The sequence below is a fragment of the Vigna unguiculata genome, chromosome 9 (assembly GCF_037176805.1).
Source record: "Vigna unguiculata cultivar grain cowpea cultivar isolate G323 ecotype 2 chromosome 9, ASM3717680v1, whole genome shotgun sequence".
Classification (NCBI taxonomy): Eukaryota; Viridiplantae; Streptophyta; class Magnoliopsida; order Fabales; family Fabaceae; genus Vigna; species Vigna unguiculata.
The window spans coordinates 1,001,932-1,023,851 of NC_140800.1; the positions used below are offsets into that span (position 1 = coordinate 1,001,932).

General features: G+C 33.6%; 3 protein-coding genes across 10 annotated transcripts; 1 reads left to right on the plus strand and 2 right to left on the minus strand.

Annotated features, from left to right (window-relative positions):
* Positions 1-508: 508 nt before the first annotated feature.
* Positions 509-4,553, minus strand: LOC114163119 (DnaJ heat shock amino-terminal domain protein (DUF1977)). Of its 8 annotated transcripts, XR_014984646.1 has the most exons (4): positions 3,216-4,553; positions 2,210-2,324; positions 1,570-1,753; positions 509-917 (listed from the first exon to the last, which is right to left on the minus strand). XR_014984646.1 is itself a non-coding variant. In XM_085666921.1 (2 exons), the coding sequence occupies exon 1, from the start codon at positions 4,289-4,291 to the stop codon at positions 3,218-3,220; it is 1,074 nt and encodes a 357-aa protein (XP_085523047.1). In that variant the 5' UTR covers positions 4,292-4,553; the 3' UTR covers positions 509-1,002; positions 3,216-3,217. The 8 variants fall into 8 exon arrangements, 2 of the variants coding, with proteins under 2 accessions (XP_085523047.1, XP_085523046.1); XR_014984647.1 differs by lacking the exon at positions 2,210-2,324; XR_014984643.1 differs by lacking the exon at positions 1,570-1,753.
* A 2,609-nt stretch (positions 4,554-7,162) lies between these two features.
* Positions 7,163-13,489, minus strand: LOC114163086 (binding protein). Its single transcript, XM_028047164.2, has 9 exons — positions 12,010-13,489; positions 10,587-11,321; positions 9,422-9,916; positions 9,230-9,321; positions 8,881-8,968; positions 8,635-8,749; positions 8,413-8,539; positions 8,150-8,324; positions 7,163-7,972 (listed from the first exon to the last, which is right to left on the minus strand). The coding sequence occupies exons 1-9, from the start codon at positions 13,453-13,455 to the stop codon at positions 7,265-7,267; spliced, it is 3,981 nt and encodes a 1,326-aa protein (XP_027902965.2). The 5' UTR covers positions 13,456-13,489; the 3' UTR covers positions 7,163-7,264.
* Positions 13,490-13,587: 98 nt separating this feature from the next.
* LOC114163087 (translationally-controlled tumor protein homolog) lies at positions 13,588-15,719 on the plus strand. The gene is made up of 5 exons (XM_028047165.2): positions 13,588-13,795; positions 14,182-14,255; positions 14,912-15,037; positions 15,136-15,293; positions 15,381-15,719. The coding sequence occupies exons 1-5, from the start codon at positions 13,768-13,770 to the stop codon at positions 15,496-15,498; spliced, it is 504 nt and encodes a 167-aa protein (XP_027902966.1). The 5' UTR covers positions 13,588-13,767; the 3' UTR covers positions 15,499-15,719.
* Positions 15,720-21,920: the final 6,201 nt, after the last annotated feature.

The window sequence follows — 21,920 nt, forward strand, 5'->3', positions numbered from 1 at the left end:
TTTACAGATCATTTATACTAAATCAATTTTCCACATTTTTATGGGGCAGTTCTGTGCAGTGGGTGTTATGCAAAGGCGTAAACAAGGGGGCAAAAAGAATCTTCTTCATACAGTAGGTAACAGAATATGTCAATACTTGAAAGTGTTAGATAATAGAATACCAATTAATGAGCCATGGAACTAGAAGAAGTAAACGTGAAAATGTGTTTGAAGATTTGAAGTCCAACTACGTTGGATGATTCAAATCCATAAAGGGGTGGGGTAAAATAACGAAAAGGCATCCTATTTTTCACATCCTAATCACTTGAAAGTTTCATATATTGGGAAGTGAACTAAATTGAAACTGTATGAGTAAGCAAGAGGCATTAAATTATTATTTTGCCAACTTTTTTACAGTGGAATGGCGTTACCAGAGTCCAACATTTCATAACCAATCACACAAAATTAATACTCTTACCAGATAGAAAAGGAAAATTCACAAACCTGGTCAAAATCAAATTCAATAAGATGACTGCAACACTTCTTTAATTGACGAAATAGTGATTCACCTTAATGAAGCAATAGGTTGTTTTCCTTCATCACATATACGCCTACAACTAAAATAACCTCTTACCCTCAAGTAACTAAGAAAACTCGGGTCTTGGGCTTGGGCTTGTATATAAATAAATGTCCAACACTGATGATACTTTTATGACTTTGACTGGTGTAATTATTTGCTGACATGTTATGCGTCATTAACAATCGCGTATAGCATAATAGATAATCACATCTATATATCCCTCAAACAATACAAACACATGTTTCAGCACATTCATCAGAGACTTCTCACAGGAAAAAGTGTACAGCAACAGACTGGAAGCTACTCAGTTAGGATACAGCCTATAATAAGAGTCACTCCCACGGATATATTTGATATCCTGAAAAAAAAATGTGCACAGAAACTCAGCAAGTGATACAATACTTCCTTAAGCCATGAAAAAGTTGGTGTTGCAGCAACTGACGCTGCAAGGAAAGGATACAACATAAAAGAACTGAGAAAAAGTACATCAAAGGGTGCTAAAGGAAATACAGCCATTTTGAAAGATGTATTAAAGACCCTTCTTTAAATATATAATATGATATGAATATTTTAATTCGTTCTTATTACTTTTGTTGAGAGGGGGCAGGGATGAGAATTTGCATCTGGCGTGGCTTGTCAAGGAACTATAAACAGTATAATTATAAAAAGAAGAGCATGACGGTGACAAATTAGAATTGGAATGATAATTGACAACTGAACACAGCCATGGAGAAAAGAGAAAATAAAATGTTCAATAGTATGTTTTGGATAGAAGTGTTTAGAGTGGATATACCAAATAAGAGAGTTTAGTTGTTAAATTTGTTATTTTCAGTTCATGGTCCTAGTTATGTCCAATCTGAGGGGGGGTTTCTTTCTCTTTTCCTGACTGGTCTTTTAACCCTATGCATTGTATCAGAACTCTATAACTACATCTGAATTGTATATGGGTTGACTACCCATTATACCTCAATTATCAATATCTTTCTCTTTGCCGATAAAGAAAAACTCACCTAATTGCCTTTCCCCTCAAACAAGTTATGAAACAAGAGGAAATCTATCAACAGTTGCTTCTCTATCCCTTCCCTGCCCTTCTTTAGTGTTGATAATTGAATCCAAGGCAAAAACTTCTCAAGTATCTTGCCAATTTGGGCACCAGAATTCGAATCCCCCCTCTACCTCACTTTGGAGGAAGATCTGTAAAATGGACAGGCTGAATAGGGATCATAGGAATAAACAGAGGAAGAGGAGCAATAGAACCAGTATTGGGTTGGGGATATACTTACAAGGAGAAAGGGGAGCAAAAGTAAAGTTTGTTGATCATAAGTTAGTTCTTTCGCATTGTTTTTCTATGAATTTGTATCAAAAAATAGCCTTTTTTGTTCAAAGTTGTTTAATATAAAATATTATGGATGTTGATTCATACCAATGTTGAATTCTTGTATGATGGTTCACTTTTTGTTTCCTATGGTGCCAGCTTTATTAATAAAAAACTTTTTTAAGTTGGACATAAAATTTTGGACTTAGATTGATAACCCAGGTTGAGTTCTTGCATAAACGGCTTGGATATATTCACTGTTTGTTCTAAGTTGCTTTGGGTGCCCTCTTTCATTTATTTGGACAACTTTTAAGTTTTGAGTGATAATTTGATACCTGTGACAAATTCATGCAAGCGCTGATTGAAAATGTTGTGTTTGTTGCTTCTGACTCACCCATCTTGCTGTTGAAGGATTGTTGGTTCTGTCATCTGTGGCTCCCAACTTTTTCTCTGAAATACTCATCAGTCATGAATACTCTTGGTCCTCGTGAATAATTAAAGATTAACTGGGTTGAATACGTGCAGGAATTTCATGTTTTCTTCCCGTGTATGCAACTATGCATTGCGGCACTGCTTAATTTGTGGAAGATATAGTCCTCCCCTAGGTCGTAAAACTGTGTACATGGATTTCTTGTTGCTGTTCAGGATGCCCAAATATACCTTGTTTCTGTTGGTTACAAGACATTTCTTACTAGACACTTTTTTAAAAAAAGTGAACTAGTCTTTTTTTTTATTATTAATTTCTTATGTCTTTCCCTTCACTTCCTCATTCCTTTATATTTCTTCACCATTTCTATTCTCTCAATTTCATTTCATTTCGCACTGAAACAGTGCTAAACAGTTTTTAACAGAAAGCAAGCTGGGCGAGAAGCCACTACTCTAGTTAACTAATTTTTTCAGCAAGCAAACTAAACCAGTACTATAGTTGCAGGCATACATGAGCAACTCATTAATAGATGCACCCTAACAAACCTAGATTGTCAAACGAACCCCAGTATTTAAAGCTTAATTTGAATGCCACTTCACTAGCATATAACCTAATGAGATAATTAGAATTTTAAATCAGAGCAATAAAATAGCCATATCAACTGACCACACCCTAGAAATCAATGCAAAACAAAGCTAGGAACCCTGGACAGCAAGCAAAAGTTACTTCCTCTTATCTCCTCCTCAGAAAACTTCTCTCGCAGTTCCAATGAATTTATCCAAACCGCTTTTAAGTTCAAAACAATCATAATCCGACAAATAACAGTGATAAATAAACACATTCCAATCCATGAAAAAACTAACCCAATCCGATCAATTCCTTGACCGAAACAAAGTGAATAGACAAAAAGTTACCTTCATGCCATGACTGCAAAGTTCTGCAGCTTATCACAGTGAGGAGTAGGCAGATTCCTATTCCAACTCCGCCTCTGCATCTCCACCTGACAGTATCTCCGAAGCATACTCCGGTAATCCTTTAACACACTTTCCTCAACCGCCACACGAGCATCACTCCCCACCGGATAATTCGCTTCAAACTCCTGCGATTTCACGAAGAACTGCACACCGTGCAGCTCAGTCGTTTTCGGAATCTGGTAGTTATAATGCTTGTGCAAGGAATACTCAGGCTCAGAAAACGGTAAGTACGCGAGCAGAACAATAATCAAAAGCGGCAAAAGCTGAATCACAAGCATAACATTGTGATGCCTCCCTCCGGATCCATCATTAACCTCAGTCCTATGGGGATTCCCCATGCCGCGGGGCCTGAAAACATGGTTCCTCCCGAACACATCGGAGTGTCCGAAGAAAGCCCTAAATATCTCGTCAGGATCGAACTCGTCTTCGAAGAAATCGCGCGTCGTGGTTGCCGTCGTCGTCCTTCTCCTCCTCCGCCGGAAATGATTCACCTCGCCCTGGTCGAAATCATCGACGGTTCCCGTCTGGTCATACATTCTTCTAGAACCGTCATCGCTCAAACACTTGAAAGCCTTCGAGACCTTCTTGAACGCGTCTTCTGAGCCCGGCGCTTTGTTCTTATCGGGATGAACCTTCAGCGAGAGCTTCCGATACGCTTTCCGAATCTCTTCGACGGAGCAACTCCTCTCCAATCCAAGAATCGCGTAGTAGTCGCTCTTTCCTTTGATTTCCCTAATCAGCCGAACGTTCTCCTCAGTGTAACTCACGTGACTCCTCTCCCCGTTCAAAGGTTCGCGCCGCGAAGAAGTACCGCTGGCCTGCGCGCCATGAGCGGCAGCGGTGGATGACTGAGAATCGAGGCCCTCGCACTTTTGGAGCAATGATTGAATCGGCAAATCGCGGTTTAGTCGCTGAGCGATTCTGAGGAATTTGACGGCGCGGTCTTTGTTCCCCGACGCGATTGCTTCCTCTGCGATCCGAACGCAGCGCAATGCTTCGTCCTTGTTACCTTCCATGGCAGAAACAGCTACTTCCCTAACTAACTCGGAATTTGAGTGGAGCAGTGGCACATGCTGAATGAAATTGATTGAGCAAAACCTAATTACAACAAATTAAGATCGAGAGAAATTAAACGTTGCAGTGATTTATAAGATTTATAAATTTTCTGGGGATGGAATGGAAGAGGGAGAAGGTGTTGTTTACTGAGCAATAATAAACACGAATGGGAACTGAAAGGAGAATCAATGTTATACCAAAACTTTTTTGTGGAAGAACTTTTCGTTTCAAACTGATGAGTCAAATCATTTATAATCTCTCGCTGCAGAAGCATTTTAATTTTTTTTTTTAAATCTTCCTCTAATGCGTGTTAATTGTACGAGTAATTATTGTTAATTGTATCAAGAATGTGTAAAATTGTGTAAGAGAAATTGTATTTAAATATTGAAAGTGTTTTGACAATGATTAATAATTTGATTGAAGTAGTTATTGAGAAGCTTGATTTGGATAACTTGATTTGCTATGTGATTAATATATTATAATTGATTGATACGGGTAGTTAATTTTATTTTATGTACAAATAATTGACTATAATTAAGTTTGCTTGTTGTATCTAACTTAGCTAAGTTTGATATGTGAACTTTTTAGAGCAGTTTGTCTAATAATCTATGGTCGTATTAATTATAATCAATATATTGAAATGTATTATGTAGTAAGTGGGATAAGTAGATATTGAAAAGAGTAAAAAATAGAAGAACAAATCATGTTAATATAAGGTATTATTTGCTTTTATTGAATTTTGTTGACCAGTCTCTGAAGTAGACTGACCGAATTATTAACATATGATCCAATTTTGATAAGAATTTTTTATCGATCAAGTTAGTAAAATTTTAAGTAAATAATGAGATAGATTGTACTTCTTATACTGACATGTATTTATAACATTTTTAGACCTACGGATATAAAGTGTGTATTGACATATAAATATTATCAATGAGTTATGTTTTTATCATATATCAAGTAAATATTATCTTTTTCTTATTTCATGTGGTTAAAATATTTTTTGGATTTCATACTTACATCCCTAACTATCGGGTTTTAGACATGTTAACATACATAGCTAATTATAATAATGAGTAGGGTAGATACATTATTAATCAAGAAAATTGACATTGTTTTCTATTATTATATAGTTTAATATATATTTTACTCTTAAACATTTTGGGAGGCAATAAATGATATTTGACAAGTGTTGGGATATTTAAGTAAGTCTAAATATTATATTGAGTAAAAATAAAAAAGTTGAACATCATATAAGATGAAAACCCATAAATTTATTGATTTATAGTTTTGAGTTGAAAATGGTGTCAATCCCTTATGTGTGAATTAAGCTCGTATTTTATTGGTATTGATTAGGGATGGCGACATGTCTGGTTGGACATGGACAATGCCTACCTGCAATAAAAAAATTCACATGTTACCCGTTCTGTTATCCATCAAATACCCATTTAAAAAAAATATTTTATAAATTTATGAAATAAAATTACAAAAATATATAAAATAAAATATAAATTATATTTTAATTTTTTTGCAGGTAACATATACTTGCAGGTACGGATAATATTGCACCCGACCTATTTATAAACGAATATTAAAATATCTGCTACCCGTCACTCATAGGTAATGAGTACCTACGAGTAATAACTATCCGTCATGAATCTTATCCGTGAATACATGTGGACACAAATATTTTTGTCATCTTCAGTGTTGATCATTCCTCAAAAGATCCTTTAATAGTATCATAATTGATGGTTAGTCTTAGTGACTGACTCAAACGAGTCTTTGTATAAAACGTCTTTTTAACAATAATCAAGTAAATATATCCCTTATAGATAAGTTAAACTTATATCTTATTAGACGTTTCATTTCGGCAATCATCGTTAAAAAATACTTCCATAAGTATGTTAAAAATGAGACCAATCTAAGATATGGGTGGTTATATGAACAAATATTATTAGTGTCAATTTGCTGAGTCCAACTTAAACAAACGAAAGATTTGTGGCTCCAATTTTACTTCTAACTTCATCAATTATTATATTTAGTTAATAACAACCTATGTTATTAAAATATTCAATGTCAATTAACTTTATCAACAGATTACTGATAGATAATATATTAATTGAAATACTTCTGAGGACGAAATTATTAAAATATTTCTCAAGAGAAAAAGTACTATTATATTTGTGAACAAATACACATATTTTTTATGGTTTCACCTAGAATCGGAAGGTCACTTACCAATGTTATGTCACCTAATAGGCTAAGGAAGGTGAAACGTGGGGCCATCTACATGACAAGAAAAAAATGATTAAATCTAGTTGCTTTTGTGGGTGTGGAGTTAAGGGCCACATGACAAGTTTATGTTGCTTTGATTGTCAGTGTTGGGTGTTCTATGATTGGTTTGGTTGTTTTGCAACAGTGTCTCATAATGATTTTGTACGTGTCATCATGTTTAAATGTTATTTCATGAAGGCATATTTGTACATGTTGTGCGTACAAGGAACCATCCTCAGTTAATTTTATGAATCATGTTGTCGCTTGCATTGAAGAGGGAAAGGATTGGCATCTTAAAGAGCACACGGACAAAAAACTTAAATGAAAGACGTTTTTTTGTAATGTTTTCTTCTGCTGATCAGCCTTTTGGTTTATGAAACTGTGCTGATCTGTTAAATTATTTTCTGAAATTCACAATAAAGCAATATATACACTTGCAATCAAGTATCATACATACACTTTATTGGTTATTATTTTGTATTCTTAACTTTTATTACTTTATAGTAATTAAAGAATTTCTTTTGTGGTCTGAACACACATTCAACAGATTCTTCAGGTTTTATCAGAACAGTTCTTATAAAGTTCTCATCATATTTACATTAACATAATGTCGCATATAACTGCGATTTTGGGATGCTAAAATCTAGAATAAAAGTTTGTTAGTTTTCTTCATCAGAATCGAAAGACTGTTTTTTCCTTACAGATTTTATGGCATCCATGCGATTCACATCTCTGGAATTGAACATACCAGTACAAGACTTGACTTTAGGAACACTACAAGAACGAAGAGGTGGTGTACCCGTTCCCTTGTTTATTTCCCTGAGCACAGAACGAGCAGTTGCTGCAGCTGCAGCATCTGCCATTGCTGAAGCCACTTTCGAATCACTTGGAAGCTCGTCACTTGACATACCTTGTCCAACTGCTTGTTCTTGTGCCTTGGTCTGGTTCTTAGAAACATCAGGTGATTGATTTGAACCTGATTTTGACTTGGTTCCAACCACAGCTTCAGCAACTGTAGCTTTAGCTTTTGCAGCTTCATATTTTTGAATATCATAAATAAGCTCTTTCTGCAGCTGCTTATCAGCAACCAATATGTCGTCAATCTCATTCTTGTAGTCCTTCAGAATAATGCGGAGGCACTCCATGAGAGAACCTATGAGGGGACTGTTCTTGGTTTCCAATAGACGTTTTAATTCTATGAAGATGGGGACTGTATTTTGGATAAGGCTCTTCTTCACTGCCTGTGTTACGGCCTTTCCTCTAGCTGCAGATCCATTGTCTCCTTCTTCCTCTATATCTGCTGACTCTGTTGATGCCCTAGTAGATGGAATGCGTATCTCTTTACAGCCAAGAATTTCAAAAGCATCCTGATCCCACAATTAATTTTAGGATTAGAGCATAAATTACATATGAAATAAGACAATAGTAAAGGCACTGTAGGCTTCTTTCCTATTCCAATATATTCGCATTACCAAGACCTTACACACACACATATGCTTAGCATTAATGACAACCTGGTGACCATAGGTGGTACATATTAATACCTGTAGAACAGACTGTGCAGTTGCATCTTCTATATTGAGCATACCATCAGAAGCTGCAGCTAGAATTTCTGCACATAACTTGGCAAAGGTTGCTAGAAGATGCTCCGGAGCCATTTGTTTTAGTAAAGAGACATAAATATGCATCCTTTTGGACCTTGACTCTTCATCAGTACCCCTGTAAAAGAAACAATACAGATTTGATATGAATATATAATCTGAAACAAATAGCTGTCTTGCCAATTGCTAATCTGGGGTTCCATTACCTGATGGAGAAACTTTGACTTTCCTTTCGCGACCCTTGGGACTCACGATGTCCATTATGGGCATGACAATCGTTCAGTACAAAGACAGCCTCAACAAAACTATTGTATGCTAAAAGTGGAGACTTGACTGTTGAAAGAAACAAAACAGTTAAAGCCCAATGACAAAGATTTTACATCAAATTATATCACTGCAAATGTAACTATCAAGATAAAGCTTCACACCTTTCAAAATATTTCCAAAAAGAAAATCCGCTAGCTGTCTTATCTTTTCTGATTCGTCAACAAGTGACAAAAGGAACCGAAGAAATAGCACTCCTCTCCATTTCACATAGTCCCTCTAGATAAAAGAGAAAATATGTTTAGCAAATAAATAATATAATTATTCCCCTTCCCGTTTAGAAGAGATAAAGGAAAACAAGCCAAGGAAAACAAGCCGTAAATTAAAATTAGTTGACTCGTAAAAAATACCTGCAATAATCTGGATAGCAATATGAATGTTTGCCTTCTCACGAGTTCACAAGGATCTAAGAGGCACCTTGTGATCTTTGTTATGTAACTGATAACTTCCATGAAAACAAATTAGTATAACAAGAAGAAGATTTACCAACTACATGTATGTATGTATATAATAAAATTTAAATACTTCTTTAAATATTGGACCTCTCCCCCGACTCAATACAAAAATTACTGCTTTGCGTATTGTACAGTGTGCTACGTGTTTACTACCATAATGAACAAAAGAAACCTACACTATTCCATTACAATACTACCCCCTTTCAAATTCAAAGTCACTTAAAGGCAGTAAAAAGAGGCTAACCAATCAACAAGTGCGGTGTACCGGACACAAAAATCTGCCATCATGACCACAATGTTGTTTCGAAGTGCTGCAGATTCGCTCTTTTCAAGCTCCTACATATATGTATTTTGTAACAGAGTATATATTGATAAGTGAGAAAAAAATATAATAGTCAATGAGGCATAACATAAACATCAATGCGACAGGAGCTACCTGTACAAACAGAGGAATGTAATTCTTGGCTAGCTTCCCATCAGCGAGGCAAAGCTTGCCCATGGCAAGCCACCCTTGAATATAAAAAGAAGGAGCTTCATGTTGTAAAGAAGTTGAAGGGCCAGGTAGGCTATTTAATTTAGGACCAGACCTCCCAGAAGTAATGATGGTATGTAATAGGGGAACTACATTGCTCATATCAGCAGATGGGCAAACAATAGCCAGAGACCCAACTGTATAAATCGCTGTAACTGCTTTAGACAATGCCTTGGAAATTGCTACTGATTTCCTGCCTTTCCCGGTCCTACTTCGGGGAGGAGTGAAGAAGCTTCCTTCCGCATTTTTTTCTGAATTATCTGAAATGAATTTTTCTATTATTCCAGAAGCCCTGGTGAGAACTTGGTCGATCCATTTCAAGATTAATGCCTCTGCTTCTTCGAGATTTGAAGCTTTCCGCTTGCATAATGTTTTTAGTGCTTTTAAATGAGCGTCAACCTATCAAGCAAAAGTAACAATTCAATATGGTATACGTTTTAACTATATGATTTACATAGCGTCAACCTGAACAATTATCATTCTGTTCTGCCTCCGCACCACTGAGTTTAACTTGTCCAGATTTATTAACTCGGTTACCAGCTAATTTTTTCAATGAAAATAGTAGTTCCCTTTACTATTAATAAATCTATTATGCCAGCTCTGTTCCATATACAAGTAAGATAGCTTGGCTAATTGCTCAAGAAACTAAGATAATCATGGGACTAATATTTCTTTGTTCAATGAAAATGCTGTTTAAAGAGTTTTCAGTTTTTTTCATTGTCGGGGTAGGAGTGTAACTAGAACAGAGATAGGACATTAACACAGAACTCGGAGAATGATATTTACACAGCTAAGACCATGCAGAAGTGTTGGTTTTAAGGCAACCGTCAGTCCAGTCTAGTCCACAAGAAATTACCATCATAGACAGATTTTGATACCAAAATATTATGTGTTGAGAAATTACAATATATGAAGCAAAACATGATAATAAGGAAAAGAAACGTCCCAGGGAATTCGTTAAGAACTTTTAAATCTGGTGGATGAAAATGACTTGCTTAACATCCAGATATCGAATTCAATTTTTAGAAGCCAATATCGAATTCAGTCATTAATACCATGCAATGATTACCTCTGTTGAATGCATGTTGAATGCTACAACTCGTTTGAGCAAGTTATGAGCTAAATCAGCTGCGGGTTCAGGGGGCAGCTCCACAGAAACATTAGAAATTGTTTGTAAGAGGAAAACTCGGTCACTAGCCCAGGCAACAGTATTGCATTCTGTGCTTTCTTCTTCAGATGAATTTTTTTGTGCAATTGGGCTTTTGAACTCACCTTCCACTTCATGTTTATCAAGAAGCTGCCAATGATGATGAAGAAAACCCCAGTCTACTGCTTTTAAAAGGAATGCCGACACCTCTGACAATAGAAACCAAGCACCTGGCGGGGCAGTCCACTTTTCAATAGGCAAGGAATGACTCAGCCAGATAGATTCCGATTGCCTGATTATATTTTGCAGTGCAATAACAATTTTCTGATTCATCCGTTTCTTTTTGCCAAGATTTGTGCAAATTTTCTTTACCCAAGGGCTCACCTCCCCGTTGCAAACCTCTCTCAGGAGATACAGAATTCCGTCGGGAAAAAGCATCTCCATCTCATTGTCTATAAATTTTCCTTTCATCTTTCTATCAGAAGATACACTATATGAGGAAGAAGCAGATGCAGCTCTAGATATCCGGTCCAGAACAAGTTCTTGAAAAACGTTCTCACATTCGTCTTGGATGCTTGATTCATTGTCTGTTATCATGCGGGGAACTGAATGTAGCCACTCGGTTATTACTGTTTCAGAAGAGAACGTTCTGAAAGCCTACATTTTTTAAATAAATTTCATAAATTAATTTTCAGTTTTTACATATTAGAAAAAAGGAACCAAGAAAAACATATTGGGGGACGACCAGTGAGATACACAACCAATGACATTTACTAAGATTATATAAATAATTTTTCAAACATAAAATTCTCCAAAACCATGTCAAGCAGAATTCGATAAAAACACTGGGCAAGCTAAGGAACCATCCAAGTCATACTTAAGAATTTGAAATAAGTATTTCATTCGGAAAAAAAATATAGTCCGAGTATTCATTCAGCCATGTGGAACAAACTTATCACAACAGACTGATACGCGTTCTCCATGGATAGAGCATTGTTTCCCTAAAAACAACTCATCTTTATAAGCAACAATGTAATTCAATTTTATCTATGCTACCTAACAACAGTTGGTAGAGAATAAAACATAAAAGCTGTCCAACTGGAGGGGAAATGACGAGTTGAAAATTCATGCATTGTAGTCTTTCTATTCAAATACATTCAAGGAAAACTGGATCCTAACAGCACCAACCAAAACCTACAGTTCTCATGACAAGATTCTTCCGTAACTACTCAAGTAAAATGAAGCATATACCTCATTTCTTAAACACTCGTGTCTGTCAAATAGATCATCATGCACAAAAAAAAATAAAAATCATGCCATAGCTTACGAAAAGTAAATAAACTACCTGTGAAAGAGCTGTAATGGCGGCTTTCCGCATGCTGATAAGTGGGTCCGAACAAGCCATGCCCATTGTCTTGAGAACCACTTCATCAATTGCACCTCCAAGAAGAGAAGTCAGGTTAGTAACCAAAAGCAATGCAGCTTTCCTCACAGCTGCCTTATCATCCATACACCTTCTCCTCAGCATATCATTCATTGTACCCTCAACATTACCATCACCAACATTTCCAAACCCCAAAAACTCCTTCAAAACCACACTAGTCCTTTCACCACGGGACAACAAACCCACAAGCTGCGCCAAGCTCGACAAAGCCCGCGCCCGGATCGCGCCACTCACATCAGAACACCTCTTCATCAACGCCTCCAAGCACCACATTCCCCACGCCTCACTGCCTTCACTCCCCACACCTAACGGATCCTTCAAAGAAGTCATCAAATTCAGTATAAGATCAACCGCCAAAAGCCGAAGATTCGCCTTGCCTTGAGTCATCTGCACCACGTACTTCACAAACGCAATCTGATCCTCAACTTCCACCGCCCTAACAACCTCCATGATGGAGTCCACAGCCAAGGCTCTAGGCTCGGCCCTCTCTGGCGCCTTCTTCACCAAATACCTCGGAAAATTAACCAGCGCCTTCTTAACCCCATCGCAACAGTCACCAAGACTTGTTACAAATTCAATAGCAAAGCTCCGAGCCTGTGACTTCGCCATGAGAACAAGCGGACAGAGCGACTTCAATACCTCGGCGGCAGAGTTGGAAGGTTCGCCATGCTCAGGTTTGAGAACCTCCCTCAGCACGCGAGAACACAGGTTGAGCAACTTGCTATACTGCGCCGCGTTCCCGCACGCGTCGAGCGCGGTGACGGGGATTTCGGCGACAGTTTGGACAAGCGACCGGAGAGTTTCCGGAAAACGGTCCAGGTGGATAAAGTCCATTACCCGGACTAGCTTCTCCAGCACGCGGAGGAGCAACATGGGGTCGTGTTGAGAACTGATTTCCGCCGAATCGTTGTCGTTTTGAGGATTTTTTGCACGGGTCCGTCCGGCACGCTTTCTCTTGCGGTTTTGCGAGGTGTCTTGAGCCGGGCCTGGGTTGGAGTGAGCTTTGCAGGAGCGGCGGAGGGAGCGGAGGAAGGAGAGGAAGGATATGGGAGTGAAGAGGGTGAAAACGGGGGCGTTTGGGGCGAGGAGGAGCGAGAGGAAGACATCGGAAGCGAGGAGAGAGTGGTGGGAAGGGGAAGAATCCATTGCGGAAGCAATTGGAGCAATGAGAGCAGAGGGAGCGAGATTCTTCGATGGAAGCTCATCGTAGAGGCTCTCCGATAGAGAATTGTTGAGGAGAATTTGAAGATCCCTTAGGCTTTGTTCTGAGAGCGGTGGTTGTTCATGGTTTCCGCGGAATTCCTCTATCTCAGAGATTACTCGAGCCACAGTTTCCTCCATTTCCATCGTGCTGCGTCTTCCTCCGTCACTGCAAGATCTGTTCAAAATCTATTCCCGCTCAAAAGAAGTGTTTTCAATATTGGGCCTGTTTTTATGTGGGCCATATTACAAGCCCAACTCAAAAATATGGAAAAGATAAAGCGCATGAAGAGAAGGGTGTTTTGGTAATTGTAAAAGCAGGAATCTAGAAACCCTGGACTATATATAGCAGCTGCGTAACCAACTTCAGTCCCTCTTCTGTCTCGCGTCGCTCCGTTCAAGCCTTCATTGCACAAAACCCTCTAATCGTCGGAGCGATCCGAGAGAAATTCTGCAAACATGTTGGTTTACCAGGACCTCCTCACAGGTAAGTTAAACATGCTTTAATCTTTAGATTTGATTTTGCTTCTGTGTTTAGATCTCTGGATTTGATTTTGATGGTAACGTATTGAACTTTTTTGGGATGACTGGATCTGGATGATTTTTTCGATTTGAATTGATTGATAGCGTCATGTGTGTAATTCGGGAAAGTTTGATTTTTTATTTTTATTCTTATTACCCTTAAAGTTTGTGTATAAAATTCTGATTCGAACGTTTGGGTAAGTCCTGTTTGTCAGTGATTGTGATTTGCAGGTTTGTATGTTTGCGTGATTCTTATTATTTTATTATTAATTTAATTTGGTTTTTTCATACCTTTTTTTGAGTGTATAATAGTTGTATGCATGGATTAATCTTGTTAACTGTCTTCTGTAGGTGATGAGCTTCTCTCTGACTCCTTCCGCTACAACGAAATTGAGAATGGGATGTTGTGGGAAGTTGAGGGAAAGGTTAGTCGAATGTTGTGCTTTTATGCAGATTTTATGTTGCAGATGCGGTTTTGTTATGCAGATTTTTCTTGTTTATATACCAAACGTATTATTATTTCAAGCAAAGACATAGTTGATTGATTGTTGCGGATGCAATTTTTTCACATTCCTTATGTGCTTTTCATAAGCTAATAATCTTCTTATGTGTTAAACAAAACTTTCTAAGTTCAATACTTCATACGTGTTGGCATTCATGTTGTGGATGGGATTTTTTAACATGTATTATGTGCTTTTCGGAAGCTAGTAATTGTATTGTTTACATGACAAACGTACTATTTTAATTTCAACGCTTCTAAAGTTTTGTTCTATGTTATGGATGCAATTTTGTTGTCACGTTTTTTACGTTCTTTTGAGAAGTTAATAATTTTCTTGCATAGTCAAATATAATATACCGAGGAAAATCCCTTTACCATTTCTGGTTGCGTGTTGCGGATGCTTTCTAGCATTTTTTTCTGTGATTGTCCAAAGCTAATAGTGATTGCTTATGTGATACCTTCAATTTCAACAAAGTTAGCAAACTTTTTTGTTTTGTATTATTTTGTTTCTGTTCTTTCTTGTCATATTTTGGATACTTGTGAAAGTTAAATCTATATATTTTTATTCTTTCTGATATGCAGTGGGTTGTTAAAGGAGCAGTTGATGTAGACATTGGGGCAAACCCTTCTGCTGAAGGTGGTGATGAAGAGGGTGTTGATGACCAGGCCGTCAAAGTTGTAGATATTGTTGACACCTTTAGACTCCAGGTTTGGCAAACCTTATGCCTCTTGTATATTTCTTATATAATTTATGTCATTGCCATTTGTCAGATGGTTTAATAATAGAGGTTTTTTCATCTCTGTAGGAACAACCTACTTTTGACAAGAAAGCATTTGTTACCTTCATGAAAAGATTTATCAAGAATTTGACTGCCAAACTTGAAGGAGAGCAACTGGAGTTGTTTAAGAAACACATTGAGGGGGCAACCAAATACCTGCTCCCTAAGCTTAAAGACTGTCAATTGTGAGTATTACCTTCGGTGAAATGAGTTTGTTTGTGTTTATTTTTAAATTCTTGTTGCTTGTGCTTAATTAAAGATTTATGTTGCAGCTTTGTTGGGGAGAGCATGCATGATGATGGTTGCTTGGTCTTAGCCTACTACAAGGACGGTGCCACTGATCCGACATTCCTGTACTTTGCTTCTGCCTTGAAGGAGATTAAGTGCTAAGTTGCTCGATATACAAGGCTTATTTACCATCAGTTTATCTTTTTCTTTTAAGTTACTTGGAACTCTGCCTTGGTAATTTTGATTTTTAATGACTAGACATTTGGTACTTTCTTATATTTTCTATCAAATTTATGGATTGTAGTTTCATTAATTTATGAATTTTGAATGTGAGTGGGAAGCTCTTTTTTTGTTTTCGAAGTAATAAATTATTTCCTTTTTTATATCTGTATTTAAATTTGTGATTCCGCATAGCAGCATTTTTCAAAATTTAACCAAATAGAGTAAACTAGGTGCAGATGTTTGTTATCCTTTGTTTCAATGGGGAACAAAATGAAAGGAGAGAAAAAATAAATTTGAATTAAAAAATTAAGGTATTTTACCGTTATTAATTTTCAGGTACGTGAAGTTAATGCTCTCAAGTGTTTAGATATGGTAATTTAAGGAAGATAAATGATAATAGAGGAATTTCTCTATAATAAATTCGGGTATTTATTATGAACCATTAATTCTAGATACCCATTTCTGGTTCGTAAAAGTCCATATTATTTATGGATTGAAGTACAAAACAATTTAGTATGTAGAATGAGAAAATAGATATAGATCTGAAAGCTTAGACTCAATTTGCTGTCATAGTTCAAAGCAATTCAAACATCACCATAGATTGCCTCTTTGATGTGAAATCTAACCTAACATTCAAACTCTGAATTATTTTGACGGCAAAAGCATGTAATACGAGTCCAACGACTCCTTTAGCGGCAAGAGGAGCACTAGGATTAAAATTGACAGAAAAGGGATAAAAATTGAAGTCTAAATTGTTTATTCAGATAAATAAATTTTCAAAAAATAAATAAGTGGTGCCGTGAAACTTCTGAGTTTCAAATTTCTCGAATTCAATTTTCTTTTTATTTATCAAAATGTGATTCTTTTCTAAGTTTTTCATGTTGTATTGAGAACGAAACATTTTTGTTCAATAAAGCTTGAAAGTAATTAAATATTCATTTTTAAATTTCATCGCGTGTTACATAATCGAATTCCATTCTTGAATATATAAAGAGAAATAAATTCTTTAACTATCTCTTTGTTTCAATATTTAAAGCAATTCACGCGTTCTACTTTCACTACTCGTTATTTGTTGCTGTAGTTGATTTACAGACACGATCTTGTTTTGCATGTATATGTATATTGCAGATTATATATAATGAGTTCAAAATATTAGTACAGACTATATAATTTAAATTATATTCTAAAATGTGTAATTATAACCCTTAGAGTATAACTTTGAAAAAGTTGAAATATGAAATGTAAAAGATTATCTAGATATCATGAAAGGCGTAAGGTTTTTTGTTTAAACAGTAAATAAAGAAATAGGGGGTGGAAAAAGAAAATAAGAATGGAGGAAGCCATGTCCAAAAGAAGGTTTTTGGTTGTAACTTAGAAGGAGCTGAGGTTGTCCCTAGTTATATCATTTCATCATTTTTAAGTGTAAAAAGATAAACCAAAATACTTGTTCTAAAATAAAGAAATCAAATCAATGGAAAATTTAATCAAGTAAATGTATATCTGATTAAGAAATTATTATTTAGTTAACAAATTACAACTTATTAGCATTGTTATGAAAATATGTTACTATATAGTCATATAATATCATAATATCATTTGCTACCAAAGTTTAAATTAAATAGTCTTTCATTGAGCAATGATAAACGTTGATTTTATATTTCAGGATGGATTTCACATGAAAAAAACTAAATATGTAAGTAAAATAAGAAGAAGAAGAAGAAAAAGTATATAAATACAATAATATGTTGTGATGAAAAAAGAAAAAGGAAACTAATTGACAGTTTTGTTTTTTTTATTTGTTTCTATTTATCTTTCTTCCTTTTTATATATTTTTCTCCCATCAAACAAGTTTAACTTCCGTTAATTTTCCCACATCTAAATTTATTTTCATTCACCATATTTCCTTCACTTTGCTAAACACAACAAAAAACAAACATAAAAAAAAAAAGTAAGATGAAAAGTTCAATATTTCCCTTTTTCACTTTCTACCCATATTCAAAATCAAAACTTCAAATTCATCTTTGGTAACTTCCAACCCCACACTACACACACAAAAATTAAAGAAGAAGAGATATTTTATAAGGGTTCGGTAGAACTCTAGTTCAATCATTTGCTATGTAGCTTTTTGATAGATTCATAATATTCATTAACAAAGAAAATGTTATGTTGTTGTTTGATGTACATTTAGAAATGATGGGACAACTAATTTGGTCAATGGATCCATCTTTAGTTTAAATTTGTGATCCTGCTTACACACCTTTAACTTCTCCTCTCATGCTTTAAGCAAAAGCAAACACTTTTTTTCTATACAATAAGTGAAGTGTAATCAATATGTGACAACAAATTAGGCATAATTTGAGAGCATTCCCTCTCTTTTTTTCTTCCAAAAAGAGAAAAATAAATGGTTGCTTTGCCCCCTTTGAGATTCATGTGGGTCATAAATGTCACCAAAACAATACACACAAATCTTCTATCTTCAACTTGAACGAGTTAAAAAAAAAAAAGAAAAAAAAAAACTCATTTTATGTAAAAGTTACCACACGTGTGTCATCCAAGAAAGCTTTCATGAAAATTTTATGTCAAAATTCTTAGCTTCTCTTTTAAAAACAAATATATATATATATATATATATATATATATATATATATATATATATATATATATATATATATATATATATATATCGTCTAAGGAATGACCGATCTTAATATGCTCATTTTAATTCTGATGCGATAAATATTTGTCATAAAATAACGAATTTCATTAAATATCTATCATGGACCGAGGTGACGACCAAGGAATCCAAGCAGGATTTGGACCGAGCAAGGAATTCGGGCAAGATCTGGGCCGAGTTTGTTGGTAGAGAGTTATGATAGAGTTAATGGATATTTTTTATAGTGAGAAGATTTTCGACTTTGGGGGAGTGGAGATCATGTATGATTTTTTTTTATAAATAAAACACTCACTCCTCTTGCCAAGAAAGATAGCTATTTTGGCCTTAGTGTTCTTAAGTCTACTTAGGTTGAGAAATTCTTTTTATATTTTGTCTTCAGTGAGGAGATAAGAAGTAAAAAAATCACTTACCAACTTGACGAACAGAGAATGAAATTTTCTTAAAACTTAATGGAAAGGTAACATCTCTTCCCGCATTGGATGATACATCCGATATATTGTACACTTTGAAGCATTGACTCTATCGTGATTTTGTATTTAAAAGATATCTTGGAGGACAAAAGATAAAGAAAAAAAAAATTTAAACAGTTTTATGTCTTGACTTCTACGATAATATTAGGTACGATAGAAATATTTTATAGTACTTAATATAGAATGAAAAGGAAAACAAATCTAAAAACTATAAAAACTACAAAACATATTGTGAAAACGATGAAAATTTATTGAACATGTAACCACTCATGAGAAATTATATCGTTAATAATTATACACCCACCAAAACAAAGTATAACATTAACTATATTTATTGCGAATGTACTGTTCTCATCATGGTACACTATGAATGCTTTGGTAATTATTGATACTATATTAAATGTTTTAGTGTTTTATTCAGAACCTACTTGAAAAGTGAGAGAATAGAAAATAATAAAAATAATATAGATATATATTAATGGTCATGGTGATAATTTTATTTTCATAAAGTTTAATTCGTAACGTGAAATAGTGCTTGTGGGAACACCTACATCTACCACATATTAATAAATATTTGTACGTAATGTTCATGTAAAAATATTGGTCCTCACATTAGGATTTCGTAGCCTTTACCTTTAGGCATACCCACATTTATTACAACCCTAAAATCAACATCCAAATCTATCAAGAAAAATATAAATGATATAATTATTATCATTATCTTTTACTACACAGACGTCACAGTATTTATGTTTACATATTTTTTAAATATATGTAATATTATATTAGTAAGTGATGATAATATAATATTATTAAGTTATAATATATATAAAATTATATTATATTTATTAAAAATAAAGTAAAATATATCATAAAATATGAGAGAATAATTGTTGATAAATAGAGAAAAATAGAAGAGTAGAGATAAACGATTTTATAAAAAGTTTGTAAAAATAATGGTCAATTTTTAAATTTTTTATAAATAATTATATTTTTAAAGGATAAAATTAGTATTTTAAAATGTGGAAAAAAAATCATATTTATATATTGTTATAGATAAAAATGCATAATATATTTAAACAATCAAAGAAACATATATACTATAAAAATATACTTTTATTCGTCTTGTGTGAATAAATAACACTCTTATATGATCAAGTTATTGTTGATCAAATATATCTTCTTTTTTTCAATTCTATAACTTTGTTTATAAGGAGAATTTTTTTCTTCGTTGTGTAGCAATGCTCTTTTATTAAAGTACTATTTCAAATTTAAATATCATTTCAAATATTTTGCAAGATATATTAGATCAATATATGGAATATATAGAATATAAATATTATTAGAATAACCAATACTAATACTTATTTGTTCCGTTTATTATTACTAATACTATTAGAATAACCTCTTAATCAATAAATATATTAATTAAAGACAAAATAAAAAATTATAGAATATATAGAATCAAGCTAGATTTAAAAGTTTATTTCTTTTACAACCAATAAGGAAAAAAATTACAACATAGATACAATTAAAGCAATGAGTACAACGTAAGAAAATAAAATTATTATTGATATCACTGTATAAGTAAAGCATAATGTGAATGTTTACCACTCATTTAGTTAGTTTTTTATAAAAAAGCAACAAATCATATAAACTAAATATAAAAAAATAAACGTGGTTCATTTTCATTTGATTTAAATTTAATATAAATTTCAAACCTAATAAAAACAAAATCGCATTATTTTTTTTATTTTTTGCATTGATTTGAATAAGTTTTGTGATTTTTCTTTTTAATAAATTTGTTTAGCATTTTATAATAAATTTTGTTAAATAGAAAGAAACGTGACAAAAAAATTTCTACGTAATTGTTATTGTATTCACATATTTTTATTGTGACAGTTATAAATATATTATAAACAATCTTCAGAGGAAATAATTTTATTTAATAATAAACTGTTTGATTTATTCTTTTGTTTTTTAAACCTATATATCTGAACCCAATCGTTTAGTTAGTTAAATATAATATATATATATATATATATTATTTCTTCATATTAGTTGGGTTTTCAACTAGCATAGTGGACCTTGGATCTACTGCACATCAATGATGTGGGATATTTAAGTCTAACTTGTCGGTACTTGTTAAGAAGAATGATGATATAAATAACAATTAATCGTGATATAAAGTGTATTTGTAGAAAAAAAAAACACTTAACAAAATTATTGATATATAATTAAGGATTAAATATGTTTTTTTTTCTTTACCTTTTATTAAATTTTGGAATTAGTCCTTTTCAAAATTTTGGATCAATTTAGTCTTTTATCTCTCAAAATACGTAGATTTAGTCTTTTTAATAAAAATTTATTGAGTTTATTTGATATTTCGTATGTATTTTAGGATTGTATTTGAGTTGTTTATACTATTTAATATATTTTTACTTTAGGATTGTATTTAAAATGTGAAATAAACTTAACAAAATTTGATTAAAATGATTAAATTCACGTTGTTCGAATGATACAATATTTGAAATGAACTAATTCCAAAATTAACTGAAAGTTAATGACCAACATCACATTTAACTCTATAATTAAGAGTATAAGTTGCACATTAAGCAGTAAAAATAAAAAAAATAAATAAAGGAAACATGCTTTAAGTATAATTGTTGTTTATGTCTTATACAACTTTTTAATTTTTATTCTATATAAAACTCAAAGTCACACTTAAATACTCAAAATTAATGTAATTTAAATGTTATACAACAACAAATTACAAATACAACAGTTGAATAAAACTATCCAATTAACTATGTAGTCGTGCAATAAAAAAATTGTATGATTTAGGAATTTGCGATCTATGTTAATTATGTAAACACGATTATTTATTTAACTTTACATTAGGCTGAGTTTGTTTCGTTCTGAAAATCATGTGACACCCATGTGTACTTTCTCAGAAAATAAAACAGATTTTAGATTTTAATTATCCAATAGAAAAAAAAAACAAGAATCAATATTTGTTTAATTTGACACTCAATAAATATAAAAATAATATTTTTTACCAAGAATACATTAACATATCGACAATAATACATATAGATTATGTGAGAACACTTTAATAATGGATGTATAATACTTTATATATTGATGAACACTTAAATAATTATTCGCATGACTACTGAACTGAACTCAATATGAATATACCATCAAAATTCATACTA